Source organism: Arthroderma uncinatum, assembly GCF_011692745.1.
Source record: "Arthroderma uncinatum strain CBS 119779 chromosome Unknown scaffold1, whole genome shotgun sequence".
NCBI classification, from domain to species: domain Eukaryota; kingdom Fungi; phylum Ascomycota; class Eurotiomycetes; order Onygenales; family Arthrodermataceae; genus Arthroderma; species Arthroderma uncinatum.
In genome coordinates, this window is record NW_022983863.1 from 5,236,260 (window position 1) to 5,251,184 (window position 14,925).

At 48.2% G+C, this 14,925-nt stretch overlaps 8 protein-coding genes across 8 annotated transcripts; 4 read left to right on the forward strand and 4 right to left on the reverse strand.

Annotated features, from left to right (window-relative positions):
• Nucleotides 1–208: 208 nt before the first annotated feature.
• GIQ15_01599 (uncharacterized protein) lies at nucleotides 209–1,315 on the reverse strand (the record flags this gene model as incomplete). The annotated part of the gene is made up of 5 exons (XM_033549016.1): nucleotides 209–358; nucleotides 420–603; nucleotides 669–720; nucleotides 795–958; nucleotides 1,014–1,315. 5 exons carry the CDS (start codon nucleotides 1,313–1,315, stop codon nucleotides 209–211), a joined length of 852 nt encoding a protein of 283 aa, XP_033409967.1.
• A 679-nt stretch (nucleotides 1,316–1,994) lies between these two features.
• Nucleotides 1,995–3,172, forward strand: GIQ15_01600 (Poly(A)+ RNA export protein; the record flags this gene model as incomplete). Its single annotated transcript, XM_033549017.1, has 2 exons — nucleotides 1,995–2,258; nucleotides 2,330–3,172. The coding sequence occupies 2 exons, from the start codon at nucleotides 1,995–1,997 to the stop codon at nucleotides 3,170–3,172; spliced, it is 1,107 nt and encodes a 368-aa protein (XP_033409968.1).
• Nucleotides 3,173–3,695: 523 nt separating this feature from the next.
• On the reverse strand, nucleotides 3,696–5,537 carry GIQ15_01601 (methionine-tRNA ligase; the record flags this gene model as incomplete). The annotated part of the gene is made up of 1 exon (XM_033549018.1): nucleotides 3,696–5,537. One exon carries the CDS (start codon nucleotides 5,535–5,537, stop codon nucleotides 3,696–3,698), a length of 1,842 nt encoding a protein of 613 aa, XP_033409969.1.
• A 427-nt stretch (nucleotides 5,538–5,964) lies between these two features.
• GIQ15_01602 (DUF1715 domain-containing protein) lies at nucleotides 5,965–6,582 on the forward strand (the record flags this gene model as incomplete). The annotated part of the gene is made up of 1 exon (XM_033549019.1): nucleotides 5,965–6,582. The coding sequence occupies one exon, from the start codon at nucleotides 5,965–5,967 to the stop codon at nucleotides 6,580–6,582; it is 618 nt and encodes a 205-aa protein (XP_033409970.1).
• A 940-nt stretch (nucleotides 6,583–7,522) lies between these two features.
• Nucleotides 7,523–8,971, forward strand: GIQ15_01603 (WD repeat protein; the record flags this gene model as incomplete). The annotated part of the gene is made up of 1 exon (XM_033549020.1): nucleotides 7,523–8,971. The coding sequence occupies one exon, from the start codon at nucleotides 7,523–7,525 to the stop codon at nucleotides 8,969–8,971; it is 1,449 nt and encodes a 482-aa protein (XP_033409971.1).
• A 364-nt stretch (nucleotides 8,972–9,335) lies between these two features.
• On the reverse strand, nucleotides 9,336–11,354 carry GIQ15_01604 (pheromone processing carboxypeptidase Kex1; the record flags this gene model as incomplete). Its single annotated transcript, XM_033549021.1, has 3 exons — nucleotides 9,336–10,685; nucleotides 10,754–11,114; nucleotides 11,185–11,354. The coding sequence occupies 3 exons, from the start codon at nucleotides 11,352–11,354 to the stop codon at nucleotides 9,336–9,338; spliced, it is 1,881 nt and encodes a 626-aa protein (XP_033409972.1).
• Nucleotides 11,355–12,274: 920 nt separating this feature from the next.
• GIQ15_01605 (DUF431 domain-containing protein) lies at nucleotides 12,275–12,901 on the reverse strand (the record flags this gene model as incomplete). The annotated part of the gene is made up of 3 exons (XM_033549022.1): nucleotides 12,275–12,396; nucleotides 12,451–12,468; nucleotides 12,550–12,901. The coding sequence occupies 3 exons, from the start codon at nucleotides 12,899–12,901 to the stop codon at nucleotides 12,275–12,277; spliced, it is 492 nt and encodes a 163-aa protein (XP_033409973.1).
• Nucleotides 12,902–13,472: 571 nt separating this feature from the next.
• On the forward strand, nucleotides 13,473–14,185 carry GIQ15_01606 (cAMP-regulated phosphoprotein Igo1; the record flags this gene model as incomplete). Its single annotated transcript, XM_033549023.1, has 3 exons — nucleotides 13,473–13,508; nucleotides 13,571–13,654; nucleotides 13,748–14,185. 3 exons carry the CDS (start codon nucleotides 13,473–13,475, stop codon nucleotides 14,183–14,185), a joined length of 558 nt encoding a protein of 185 aa, XP_033409974.1.
• Between the last annotated feature and the right edge of the window lie 740 nt (nucleotides 14,186–14,925).

A 14,925-nucleotide genomic window follows, 5' to 3' on the forward strand; every position in this document is an offset into this window, starting at 1 on the left:
TATCCTCTGGGCTTACCAACTTGATATCCATGATACCAATCTAAATGTATAAAGGAAACAGAAGATGAGAGAAAGTGAAAGCGGAGAATTTCAAATTAATTCAGTACGACGACTCGACGCCCCTTGTGACAAAGAGTATCTAATGCCCGTTGCTAGCCATAATACGACGACAATCACGACGATGGTTTAATGGTGACAGTGATAAAAACTACTCAGCAGCGGCAGCACCCTTCTTTTTGCTCTTCTTGCTGGGGGCGGGTGCACCTTCCTTCTTCTGATGTACAATGAGCCTGGTCCACGACTCTTCCTTATCCCACTCGAATCCAGCCAGGATGGGGTTATCAAGCTCGTCGTCGGCCTAGATGGGATGTTAACCACAAAAGGATACCCACTACGAACTGGCAACTATATGAGCTCACCTTCTTCCTGAATTGCTTGTAAATAGCATCGAGCGAATCCTTGATTGTTACGCCTTTTAGGTTTCGAGCAGTGACCGCGAGGCCTAGTGGGAAATTTAGGTCAATCTTCTTGACCGGCGGTGTTGTGAGGAACTTCTTGAGGACATCCTTGTCCTCCAGGGACGAAGGTGAGGTGTTTAGCTTCCTATAGAAGGCATACATGGTCAGCACCTGTTTAAATGACCAAGATCGAGACATGATACTGCTTACCAGTTGAGCTTCTGTGTTTCTGGGGCTATTTGCAGTTCGATCCCTAGTCCTTCTACACGGTTGAGAGAGAGAGAAAGAGGTTAGCCACCGCGAGTCAACGATGACAAGAGATAGGGAGCAGCATACCTAGGTCTTTAATGTTCATGACGTCCGGGCTCGAGCTGCTGACCTTCTTCGAGGCTTTCTTGGCCTCTGCTGGCGATGGAAGGCCGGCGATGGCGGAATCGACTTTGGTAAGTGTGGCCATGATGAGCGAGACGGCACGGGCTGGAGTAGGTTGATGTGGTAAACTACATGTCCTTGTTAGGGAGTGACAAGTAGGGAGGCTAGCCACCGGCGACCTACCAATCGAGTTCCGCAGAGCGTGTGAGATAGCAGTTGGAGTAGCTGACGGACAGTTGCTGGGCGGTTTGATGGATTGTAGTCAGGAGAGACTGGAGAGAGAGAGAGAGAGGAAGAAGAGAAGAGGAGGAGGAGAAAGGGGAAGAAAGCGGGGTATATAAGAGCAGCCAAAACAGCGTACGCAGCCACAGGCCGGAAGGGGAAATGGGAGGTACCTCCGTGAAGGGAGGCAGGACCACGAGAGTGACCTGCTGCAGCCGCGAGCCGCCGCCCAGCAGCAAGGTCGCGTGCCATGTACCGCCCATGTACCTGGTACTTCCACCTTCCCGGGCACACGCGAGGAGCCAGGCCTTCGCCTTGTCCTTTGCCTTGTCCCTTCGGCGTCCTCGTCACCTGAGCTGGCGTCACACCAGAGCTTATCCCCCGGAGCTCGGCGTCTCACCCTCTGCCTCTATCCGTCCATGTGTCTGTCTCCGTCTCCGTCCTGTATCGAATATCTCCATCCACGCCCTATATGGCCCCAGTCACCGTCAATTGTCTCTGTCAAGGTCTATATGGCCTGATGATGGCCTGATGTTGCTGCTGCTGTTGCTGTTATGACTGAGCTCCCTCAGGATCCGCAGCTTACATAAGTAGCGGCCCTGCACCCCGCATCCAGCTTGTCCCAAAGGGGAAATTCGGCGGGCGACCCGTGGAAGCTCCACCCTTGCCCGTTTTAGGATATCACGTGTATATTAGTCATGTATTATATAATAAGGTCACGTGTATATTGTTGATTAGTCAGTTAGACAATTTATACCTAACCTCTCTCTTAACTTTACATGCTTGCTCCGAGGGCGCTTCCTTTATGATAGATATCTTGAACGCGCTCGCGAAAACCGCAGTCCCCTCCACCCTATACCATATAATAACTACCTTGTTAGCCCTATCGAAAGGCGCCTCCTACTTTTCTGTCAACCTCCTACAGTCACCACAGCCACGACGATGACGGGCCTCTTCGGCAACATCTCGTCAAACACAACCACCGCCGCCTCCAACACAACGGGCGATATCTCAAAGGATGTTGCTCTGGTCGCACCGCCAGAGGATAGTATCTCGGATCTCGCCTTCTCTACCCAGAGTGACCATCTAGCCGTCGCGTCATGGGACAAGAAGGTCCGCATCTACGAGATCAATGACCAGGGCATGAGTGAAGGGAAAGCCATGTTCGAACATCAAGCCCCAGTTCTCAATTGCTGCTGGTCTCCGGTACGGCCCTTTCTTTATATATATTCCATTCTGTTAGCAGCTCAAAAGTATACTCACAGTTTTTCACCTAGGATGGCTCAAAAGTAATTGGTGTCGGAGTAGACAAAGCAGCCCGCATGCTTGACCTCCAGGGCAACCCTACAACCCCCGTCCAGGTTGCCGCCCACGATGCGCCGATTCGAAGCTGTTGCATGATACAAAATCCGGGCAACTCAGCCCAACCGCTCCTTGTCACCGGTTCGTGGGATAAAACTGTCAAGTACTGGGATCTGAGGCAGTCGACCCCAATTGGGACCCTGCAGTGTCAGGAAAGAGTCTACTCCATGGATGTCAGCAAAACCCTCCTAGTCGTTGCCACAGCCGACAGATATATCAACATCGTCGATCTCAATCAACCCACCAACATTTACAAAGTCATGCAATCCCCGCTCAAGTGGCAGACCCGAGTAGTGAGCTGTTTTACCGACGGCACCGGGTTCGCAATAGGCAGTATAGAAGGCCGCTGTGCCATTCAATATGTCGAAGAAAAAGATGCAAGCGCGAACTTCAGCTTCAAGTGTCACCGCGAAACCCCACAGGGTCAACAGAACGTCAGCAACGTCTACTCTGTCAACTCGATTGCCTTCCACCCACAACACGGTACATTCAGCACTGCAGGGAGCGACGGAACATTTCATTTCTGGGACAAAGACGCGAAGCACCGCCTAAAAGGCTACCCCAGCGTTGGAGGAACCATATCCACCTCCACCTTTAACAGAAATGGAAATATCTTCGCATACGCTGTCAGCTACGACTGGAGTAAAGGATATACTGGAAACACGCCCCAGACACAAAATAAAGTCATGATGCACCCTGTCACACCGGAGGAGGTTAAACCACGGGCAACTTCGACAAACGCGCGAAGAAACAGATGATCTAACTCCTTCCATAGTCTCTTTCTCCCTTCGCTTCTTCCTCTCTCTCTCTCCCTTCCTCCCTTCCTCGCCCTCTCTCTCTCTCTCTCATTACCAAGCTTATGAGCACCAGGTACACGTTGACGAGCAAATATCGGCGCCATGTCCCTACGATAATAACAGCTACAAGTCCCGGTTCGCTCTTAGAAACATGTGAGCTTCCCCCAGAACTAGTAATGTTGCATACAATATTCATTTATTTTTCTCTACTCGGGTGTTAGAAGAACGACGGTAGTATGTACTGGTTTGGAGAGTAAAAGGAATATATCAATCGGCGTTGCCAGGCTTCTTTGCTTTGAATTAAAATAGTTTCTCAAATTCATTCACCACTACTACCACCGTCCATTCCGCAAATGTGTCTATTACCTAGTTACCCTTACAAATTTAAACCCCTCAGTAGACTTAAGATGAAGTTACAATCAATCCATAGCTAAACTTGCTAGAAGATGAAATGAACCTCTAGAGCAACTCGCAAATCATTTGCTCAGGACGTGGGTAGAGTGACTTGAGAAACGCCATCAGTAACCTCCTCAACAGCCTTACCATCTGTCTGAACCACTGCTGTTTCTGATCCACCATCCTTGGCTGATGCCTCAACAGAAACTTTGCTGTCACTGGGCCCTTCGTTCGGTTGGGCCTTTTGCTGCTTTTTCTTAGACTTTGCAGCCTTTTTCGCTAACTGCTTCGCCTTCTCTTCTTCCTTTTTCACACGATCAGCCTGGGATCCGCCAAACTGCTCTCTCCACTCATCTGCCTTTTTAACATCAATATTGCTAAAGAGGTATTTTGCCTTGCCAACCCGATGGCCCGGCTTGATATTGGTGGGTTTCCATCCGTCCTTGATATCATCGAGGCTTGGTATCTGGCTAGCTGGAGCGTCTAATTGTTCGAGAATAGAAGCGGAAGTGGCAGGGAGGTATGGGCAGAAGACGCTCGAACAGAGATGGATCAAGTTCACCACAATGCCAACAACCGCTGCTGCACGCTCTGGTTCGTTTGCTATCAGTGAGTTGTCAAGCTTATTAGCCTGGATTAAACCGTTACCAGCTTCGGCAATTTTCATGGCAGTGAGGATGCCAGCTCGCAGATGGACACCTTCCATGTCGTTTATATATTGGCGGAGAAGACCAGTTACTTCTTCTAACACAGGGTAGAATGGTTCAGTAACGGTGAACTCTGGAATAACCGAACTATAGGCCTTTGGGCTAGCAACCAGCTTGATTACCCGGTTTACAAGGTTACCAAGTTTGGCGAGTAGCTCCCCGTTGTTGCTATCAATAAAAGACCTCCATTCGAATTGAGTGTCACCAGTCTCTGGACGGTTCTTTAGCAGGTAATATCTCCAAACATCAGCTGAAATTCCCGTGTCCTTTGCGTTGTTCCCGAAAACACCAATTCCGCGGGATTTGCTGAATTTTCCTCCTTCATAGTTGAGATATTCAGTCGTACTGAGATGGTGTAGCATCGTCCATTTGTCTTTTGTACCTAGCTGGCAACCAGGGAAGATAACTGCATGGAATGGTACGTTATCTTTCCCAAGGAACTGATATAGTTGAACATTCTCAGGGTTCCTCCACCACTGTTCCCACTGGGGGGTATAGTTGGCGGTGATTGAAGGGTATCCAATACACGCCTCGAACCAGACGTAAAGAACTTTCTTCTCATATCCTTCCAAGGGGACAGGGACACCCCATTTTAGGTCTCGAGTGATGCCACGAGGTTGAAGGCCCTCCTTCAACCATGACTCAGTAATAACGCGGCTGTTCTTCGGCCAGTCGCCTTTCTCAATTGCTGGGCCGACCCAACGATCAATTTCAGGTTGAAGTTTGTCTAGCAGGAGGAAAATGTGCTTTGTTTGCCGACGAACTGGAGTCGCGCCATCCACCTTGCAACGGGGATTGATCAGGTCGAAAGGGTCAAGCAGGTGCTGACATTTATCACACTGGTCTCCTCGAGCATCGTCATAGTGACAACGCGGACATTCACCTTCGACAAAGCGGTCGGCGAGGAAGGATTCGTGTTTCTCGCAAAAGGGTTGTTCTGTTGTCTTTTCCTCCAAATATCCGTTTTCGTGAAGCCTTTTGAATATACCCTGGGATATTTCTGTGTGCGGTTTTGTAGGAGTACGTCCAAATATATCAAATCCTATATTGAACCACTCGTAGACTTCCTGATGTATCTTATTATATTTCAGGCAAAGTTCCTCGGGAGTCACACCCTCTTCCAAGGCCTTGGTCTCAGTCGCAGTACCGTACTCGTCTGTCCCGCAAACATACAACGTTGGTCTACCGCATGCCTTATGGTATCTATCAATATTTGCACCCATTAGTCTCGTAGTTATGCTTGCAAGAGCTTCTGAAGTGTCTCAAGGGGTGTCCGGAGCTCGCATCGACTCGCCTTGAAAGCACATCAGCGCTCAATACCGAGCCAACAATATTGCCTAGGTGAGGAACATTGTTCACGTATGGCAAAGCACTGGTGATAAGAATATTCCTTTGGCCCTGTTGGGGCAGAATCTTCGGTTCTGAAGCCATGGATGTTTCGGGCTAATCGTGTGGAAGTGGGATGGTTATGGTTATGGCGGGGTTGCGAAAAACGCGAGGATAAGAAATGTCACTTTTGGTCACAACCCAAACTCAGCCTCAGGGAAAAAAATATATATATATACTTTCTATCGCAGAAATCCTTTGATCCTTCCTCTACATGAAATCACGGGGCTCTACCGCCATTCCTATGCACTATAATTCGCAAGAATGGACAAGGGCCATTTCCTCAATGATATCCTTGGCCTCGAGGACGAGTTTTATGCCGAAGGATACACATTAGGGACGCTTGATGGAACAAAGGCTGGCTACAACGAGGGTTGCGTTTTCGCAGTCGAAAATGGTTTTGAAAAGTTCCAGGCTCTAGGTAGACTCTACGGGAAAGGGATAGTATGGGCTAAGCGTCTGTCAAACCAACAGGAGGTGTTGCAAAGCACCCCTGAGCTAGCAATCAATAACGATGACGACGCGCAAACTGAGTCCAGGATAAAGACAGTGGCATCGGACATAAAACCCATCCCGGCACAAGAAGTCCCCAGCCTTCCTCATAACCCACGGCTGGAGAAACATATTACGACTTTCCTCTCACTAGTGAACCCTCTCACATTGTCTTTGGAAAACAATGAAGAAGCCGTTGCCGACTTTGATGACCGATTGAAAAAGGCCACCGCGAAAGCGAGAATTATCGAGAAAATCCTTGGGGAACCAAGTGATCATACTCCTCAGAGCTCCCTAGGAGCGAGCAACATAGAGGATATCAGTTCGCTTCAAGTCAGCCTCTCCAACAACATTCAGTCACGAAACTCACCTTCCGCAGTTTCGTTCTAAGTTTCTCAGAGCAAGGGCCTATCCAACAGTAGACTAGGAGCCTAGATTCAAGCGGTTGTTTGAGAGCTGGACCAGCAGAGTAAGTAATATTCCATTTTCTTCTTCACATAACACTTTTCTAACATGCAAGATAGTTTCCTATTCCGTTCCGTTTTCTCTAAGCGGACTATAATTTTATGAAGCATATCGCCGTTAACAAGAGCTGTTCCCGGGTATGCAACACCGCACATCCATGCGCTAGACAGCCTAGTGAGCTTGTTGCTCTTGAGTACCTATCATAGACACAATTCCTTATGTGTAGACGGTGATACTCAGCCCTCGGCTCATACTAGTTGAGCATGTATCATAACGGGTACATGGTCGAAGCGTTAATATGCACCACCCCAACCCTGTCCTTCCCACTAGGATTGACCGCCAGTATATAGAGGAAGCTCGCTCCCGTGATAAGCTGCTCCGTCTGATTTGATTTATTTCTTACGGCTCCCTCCGCTAGGCGCTATTTGGCGGAATACTGCATGGTTGGGATACGGGTAAACCAAGCCAATATACGAAGGTACACCTAACTCTGGACCAAGACCCTTGACCATTTATTTGTCTTTTAAGTATTGGGATAACTATCAAGGTTATAAGTCCTCTGGAGGTTCTAAAGTTCATACAATATTTTTCCGTTGGTTTAACCATCAAGGAATGTAAATAGATAATGAACATCCATCAAAAAGGCGTCGCGACCATCTAGATAGCCTAGTTACAAGCCGCTAGACAGGGGTTTCATATCATCATGCAAGAGGCCGTTTGATGCCCGGAAGAACATAAAACTAAGCGACAGCGGCATGTATGATGACATAATATCAGGATATCCTCATAATTAACTGCTTCTCTCGGCCACTTTGAATTTTATAATCTCCATTCCCATCCTATTCTTCAGAAGGTGTATAAGTTTATGATGGCATCTCATAAACTAGAATTGTCACACTTTGCGGACCTCACGCCAGCACCGCAAGAGCGTCTATGGCATTCCGCACCCCACCCGCGGCTCCCGATTGCCGCGACCTGCGGCGCAGATAAAATGATACGCATCTACTCACTCTTGAATTTTACATTAATCTCCTCAATATCCGGTGGCCATAAACGAAGCGTCCGCAGTTCAGCATGGAAGCCCAATTCTCGGGAAGAAACTGTGCTTGCGACTGCAAGCTTTGATGCAACTGTCGGTATATGGAAACGGTGGGATGATTTCAAGGATACTTCAATGGGTGTGGCACACTCATCGATGCTAGAAGATGGTAACATGGATAAATATTCAGCACCAGAGGGTGAAAATGAAGAAAGTGAAGACTGGACATTTGCTGTTCTGCTAGACGGTCATGATAGTGAGGTCAAAGGTGTTTCTTGGTCTTCCTCTGGCTCCTTTCTTGCAACATGCTCTCGCGATAAGTCGATTTGGATATGGGAGGATTTAGAAGATGGCGAAAGTAATTTCGAAACTATTGCTGTGCTCCAGGACCATCAGGGCGATGTTAAATGTGTTTCCTGGCATCCAGAAGACGATTGCCTCGCTAGTGGAAGTTATGACAATACCATTCGACTATGGAAAGAAGACATTGATGATTGGAGCCAAGCTGCATGTCTCAGTGGCCATGAAGGCACCGTGTGGGCTGTTGACTGGGAGGCACCATCGCGCTCTAGGACAGATTCTGATAATCACAACAAAAACGGCGCCCTTGATTTACCTACCATACCTAACACTGGAGGGGAATCGACATTAGCACAGGGAGTTAAGCCGTGTGCGCCACGGCTAGTGTCTTGTTCGGACGACAAAACCATCCGTATTTGGAGGAAATTGTCCGATCAGGCCCTCACAGATACCCAAACCTCAAATAACTCGATACCAGGCACTATACGTACAAATTCCATTGACGAGACATGGGTTCAAGAGAGCATTTTGCCGGTGGAGCATGACTTGTCCATTTATTCGGTGGCTTGGAGCAAACGAACGGGTCTTTTAGCTTCTACAGGTGCGGATGGGAAAATAGTGATCTATGCAGAGCGACCAAAATCAAGCCAAAAGGATCTTAAACCCAGTCTTCATGATCACTTAAACCAGCCTCCAATCAACACCGGGGAAGACGGAGGCATCGATGCCATTCCTACTGAAAACACGCATGATGTTGATATTCATACACCAGAAACAGAGTGGCACATATTGTCCACCGTTGAAGCAGCTCATGGTATCCATGAAATCAATCATGTATGCTGGGCAAAACGAGCTGATATTCATAGGAGTCCAAGTTTTAAACCAGGCGAACAAATTCCACGTATGCAAGAAGAAATCCTTCTTAGTACTGGCGATAACGGAATAGTCAGGGTTTGGGAGATAGTCGAAAAATAATTGTCCTAGTGAACAAGGTCCAACATTCAATCTTGGCTTGCTATTTGCCGTCGTCCATATTCTTTTTGTTGATTGATACGGGTGTAAAACTAAATGGTAGAGGGGTCCAAGGTCGGGGGTCGATGGAGCCAAACACAGAGGTATGAGTAGTGTTATATTTATAATGAATTTATCACGCCCGCTGTATATTAGATGAGAAATGCACCAGACGCCTAAAGATACAAAATACCGGGACTTCAAACTTGACAATTGTCACCTGTACATCAAGAAACGCAATAAAATAAATTCAAACACACCAATCTAACGGATGCATGTCAGCCAACGTTCTGATTTGATGTTTAACGCATTGAAACTTCGCGGTAACCTAGCCTCTCCCTTGTATGTGCGATGCCTTTTCCTCATTACAACTTCCTTCGTCTGCGGATGCGCTGCCCCTTCGATCATCATGCGCCTCCGACGCTTCAGCGGCGTTATATAAAGTCTCTAGTTCTGCTTCGTCAGGCCTAGCAGCGGATTCAATGTCTCCTCTCCCACGGTGTTTATTCCTAAAGGTTGGTAGGCTGCCAGAACTGAGGCCCTCGAGGTTAGGGTAGATTCCTTGGTATTCTCCTCCCTGTTCACGTCTCTTGGACCGCCAAATAAAGAACCCCCATATAGAAGCGGCAATCGCAACTACAACCAAAGCGACTTCGCCAGACTTATAATAGGCCCGCCATGTAGCGATTTTCATCTTTTCTTTTTCGCGTTCTTCAGCAGTTGTGCTGTTTGGATGAGCACCCACAGATGTCGGGGTTCCTTTGAAGCCATCGATTCTGGAGTCGGCTGGATCACCTCCAATGCTTGTGATATCAACGTCGATAAAACGGTCCAGCATATCACGCGAACGCCGAGGGAAATCAAATGGGACCATATGGCTAGCATTGTAGAACTCGACATACGTCAGGTTTCGGGCTTGCTGATATATTCCGGCCGGATGGCCTTCAAACTCCCAATCATGACGCGGCGCCCAAACGCCAGGGGATAGCTCGAAACCCGTAGCGCCGGACCATTTCATGTTATGAATTAAATCTTCGGTGCCAATATGGTTACAGATCAAGTCTTTGTCACCACTAAACAGAAGAATTGGGATTCCGCCCTCGAGTAAGCTTGGGAGTAGTTGGATAGAAGGCACGGACTTTTTGGCTCGTAGGCTTCTCCCTACGCCTGGTGAACACTCGCGCCAACCTGTCGTCTTATCCTCATCGATATTCAATGCCTTCACAACATCTTCTCGACGAAGATATGAGGTAACACTGGATATATCTGGTGGCCAATTCATGCCGCATGAATCGGATGTGTCCTCAAGTCTGATATCGTACATGTTGAGACACTTCCCGTCAGTTTTTGTAGTGTCAAGGATCATATTCATCACCTTTTCGCATTCGTCGATATGGACTCCGAATTTGCCCGCTTCGTTGAGTTTGGACAAACATTGTGTCTGTTGAGTTTCCACGGCCTGAGCTTCGTCGGACGCCTTATCCAAAATGCCCTCTTTATAAGAATATGTTAAATATGCACGATATTGCTCATGTGGAGAAATCCACCCGTTTCCAATGATGAGGCCTTCCACATTCCAGGCAGTCTCGTTGGCAGCTAGCTTCTTGTTACGCTGAACGATGGCCTCGGCTATATAAGGGATATATTGACCCGCATATGATTCGCCGGCGAGATAAATCTGCAACATACAATCAGTTTATGGCGTAGCTAAAAACGAGGAGCCAGAAGTGGACAGCGATCACGTACGTCGTCATTCTCATACTCGGGAAATAATTTAAACCAACGATCCAGGAACACAACGAACTGTTCAGCCATCGGGCCTAACTCATTGACATAGCTATCCGTGCTGACATAGCTGAATCCGGTACCAACTGGCTGGTCGACAAATAGAAGATTGGCAAACTCATCCCATGAGCCCTCATTATAAATCAGAGTATGGTCGTCCTTTAGTCGATAAGGACCGACTTCCATCAGAGCGCCATCCATCGAACTGCAGCCAGGACCACCGTTCAGCCATATTACTGTTCTCTGGCGGTTTGCTATATGGCGGTTTTGGTAATGCCAAAAGAATAGGTTCCCCTTGTGTTCAGAATCGACCTCGACGTGCCTAAGGTTTGGTACGAGTTAGCGGTTGCTGGATAAGATAACAGTCACACATTCATAGGAGAATTATTTACCCAGCGTGCATCTTGAGTAGAGGGCCCTCGGGCTGGCCCGGAAGGGAGCGAACGAAGTAATCTGAAGCACATTTTGCTAGAACAGCGGCTGGGTTCGATAGCAACAGGAGTAGCAAGACCCATCTTGCGCCTGCGCCGCCAGACAGTGTCAGGCGAGGGTTGTAACGCATTTTATGTTTGGCAAATCTCCGACGCGCAGTAACGCATAGTTAGGGCCTGGTCCGGGAGGGGATCCTGTGTGAAAAGAGAGTGGGAAAAAGGTGACTGGTGAAGGACTTTCCAGCCAGCCCGAACATTGAACAGCGAGACGTCTTGGGGATGGAACATTTGGGAAGCTAAAAATGGAGGCTGACTTCGGTTACATAAGCCGCCCCTTTCTCCATACAGTTTCACCCCTTAACTATCTTCATCTTTTATTCTCTTCTTCTGCTTCTGCTTCTTCTTCTGCTTCCTCGCTATGGCCTCCTCTCCCAAGTACATTGCTTTTGATCTACAGGCAAGTTGCCACATATTAATAGCTTTGCTATGATGTGTGGCGACGTATTATCAAATCAACATCGTCGTAACTCACAACTAGATGGATACGCCGTACACTATCCACCAGGCTTCGTGTAACAAATGGTATGCTTTGACACTAACATTATGGCTTGACCAACGCATCCTTGGGGTATTCAGCTATATATTGGCTCTCAGGCGTGAAAGTCAACAGCATGCCTTCTTTTATAAAAGGTCCTCTATCGCCTTGTCCGCGTCCTTTTTGATAAGGTCAGACATGCCCTGTAGTATTATAACCGCATGTTAGTGAACGGAGATGGTAAGTTGGGTAGGAAAGAGAGAAAAGGCTCACTTCTGGCATAATTGGTCCTCCGTCGGGCCCTTTCACATATCGGAACGGCATTTCTATAGACTCGCACTTGTCTATTCGAACCACGGGAAAATCTATCCAAGGTATTTGGTCCAACGGTACTGCAGCAGGCGTAAGTTCAGCTTCATGAGTACAGAGTATTCAATCTTGAAAAAGGCAACTGAGGGAACTTTTTATAACAATGCTTCCGAGCCAAAAAAAAAAAAAAAAAAGAAGAAAGGAAAATTAATTCATACCTTTGTCCTGGGTCACGATCCGCGTCACTCTGACGGCGGTATCTGTAGTCATCTGCTTGGGGCCTAATCGACGGCATGCATACCCCTTCTGCCTCAATTCAGAGGTCCGGTCTGCGGAAGGTTAGTATGCACTGATGGCGATATGAGTTACCGCAGCCCACATACCTCGTGGTGGATGGTCGCCTAGACGATGAAAAAGCTCTTAGTTAAAATGGTCAAGGTCGACCTTCTCAGGTGCAGAATTCTATCCCCATTGGGTCATACCGAGTATACCGCCAAACAGGAAAATTCGAAACTCATCTCCGTCAGCCGGCGACAGCTCTGTGGTTGCCGCTGGATCCAAGAGGCAAATGGCCGACTTCCTGTCTGAAAAGAGCTCCTCCACGCTCTGGTGCTCAACACCCAGGTTACTCTGTGACGACAGGCTTGTCGGTAGGCGCAGAGATTCTTGCACGGATGTCAACATGAATTTTGACCCGGCGTTGCCCAGCTCTTCAGCAATGCATCTATACTCCAGTGCAGACCATGACCCAAGTTCCGGATCAAGATGCTCGACAACGAAAGTAGCGGGTATTAGCCCATCCTGGGCCGGACCCTGGCCTTTATCAGCACCCATCTTTGCCCTTTTCCCGCCCTCTGGAGTGAAGACGGTCGTATCTAGGGAGAAAATTATCCAGAAAGACTCCGTCGAAGTAATTAGCTAATAGCAGAACGCCTAGTAATTCGTCACGGAAGAGTGCAATTGCATAGCGCTTTTAGTGGTAGCTGCCAGCCGTTTTTATTGGCCCTCTTTGGTGGAAATTGTTATCGATATCGTGATTTTGGCGCAAGTGGGATGGATGGGCAGAAGTCTAATGTGCCGACAGGTGATGTAAGGCGAACGTCAGTCTTGTATCTTCGTCCTCTTCTCTTCATCTTCTTCCTCGCCTTCGTCTTCCAACGACTACATAAAATCCATCAGCCGGCCCCCTTTCAACTTCCTGACCTCGCTTACGCTCTCTCGTCGTCCACCCGCCCGCGGCAGTCTTCGTTTTCCTGATCTCCAGAGGTTCGTCGGTCTCCCGTAGCCTGCTAGTCGAGTGCTCATTCACCCCGGTTTCGAATCCACCATAAGGACGCAGGTTCTGAAAGAATCGGGTTCGAGTCGTCTCTGCTTATACGGATATCAGAAGAAACCGTCGCCCACCATGAACCCACACCAGCAGAACAAGATTGATATCAACGTGAGCCCTCCACGGTACCTGGTCCGCAAACTACATCTTACTGACGCCCTTTATGCCTGCAGTCACTGAGTCCAGATGAGCAACGTCTCTTGCGGATGTATGGCAAGATGCCAAACAAGAAGGACCTCCTACAAAACAAGCTCAAGGTAATTGTTAAGCGTTTGCCGTCTACTCTCCTCTCGCTTTGTCGTTCGCCGTGATCGCAGCAGCCCTTCAGTTCTAATCGTTTATCTCTCTAGGAACGGAAATACTTTGACTCAGGGGATTATGCCTTGAGCAAAGCAGGAAAGGCCTCTGATGTTACAACCATTGGTTCTCGTCACCCGCTTCCGGAGAATATTCCACATCTCACTGCCTCCTCTCCTCCCCAAGTTAACGCCACGCCCAACCATTTCAACGGACATGCACCAACGCACTCCCACTCTGGAGGAACCAATAATGGAATGTCTCCGGGTATGAGTCGCAGCCCCATAAAGGAGGGAAGCTTTCTCCAACGACAGGCCAGCATGGAGGACAGCAACGCCAATGACGAGTGTTCAAATAACAAAGATGTGAGCCAGGCGCGCGGCGGAACAAAGGAATCCCCAAACGTCTCGAGGGATCCAGTGCCTGAGCGTCTAAGGGAAGACACAAGTGACTCTTCACCGCGGATGAGCGAGATCCCTATTCGAAGATAAGCTCTAGTTCAGATCAGCCCTTTGATTTAATGGCGCTTGCCAGCAAAATGGCAGTCGCAGAGCTATTTTTGATCGGCCAGGAGCGTACCTCGTCTGAGGAACGATGACTAGTATGGAACATGACAGCCTTTGATGGCCGGGAATTACCCTCTCAGACAAGTGCGTCTCAGTTCTCTGGAATCACGACTCTTTATGACCTCTACACTCGTCTCTTCCCAAACTTTCAGCCCTTCGTGGCTTATGCCTCCAGTCCTTACCCTCGAAACAGACCTCCAGAAAAAAATATAACCCGGTTTGGTGTGCGCTACCCCATGGCCTCTCATCGCTATTTTAACTGTTTCGTTCATCATGACGTATTTCTAATTCTTCTTTTGTGATACTCACATTGACGCTCTGTCCTTTTTATGCCATTGGCCGATGCGTTCTCACGGCAAGCGAAGTTCTCTACAACCAATTTGTACATGGCCACCCTACCCTGCTTCATCGCATATTCCGTTAGTTAGCCGTTCCACCTTTTTCATGACCCCTATCCACCTATCTCGCTTTCTTGACGGCCTGCTCGCTTCCTAATTGTGACTCTATTCCCATTTGTTTTTGTCCTTTTTCAATTTATAACCCTGCTCTTCCTATTCCATTTCAGTGTTTCTAGCAGCTTTATATCAATTCGATGGGTGGCTGCACTCGGGACCCTCTACGTTAGCCTACAACATCCAGAGCAAGTCGCGACTTTCCGTCGCAAA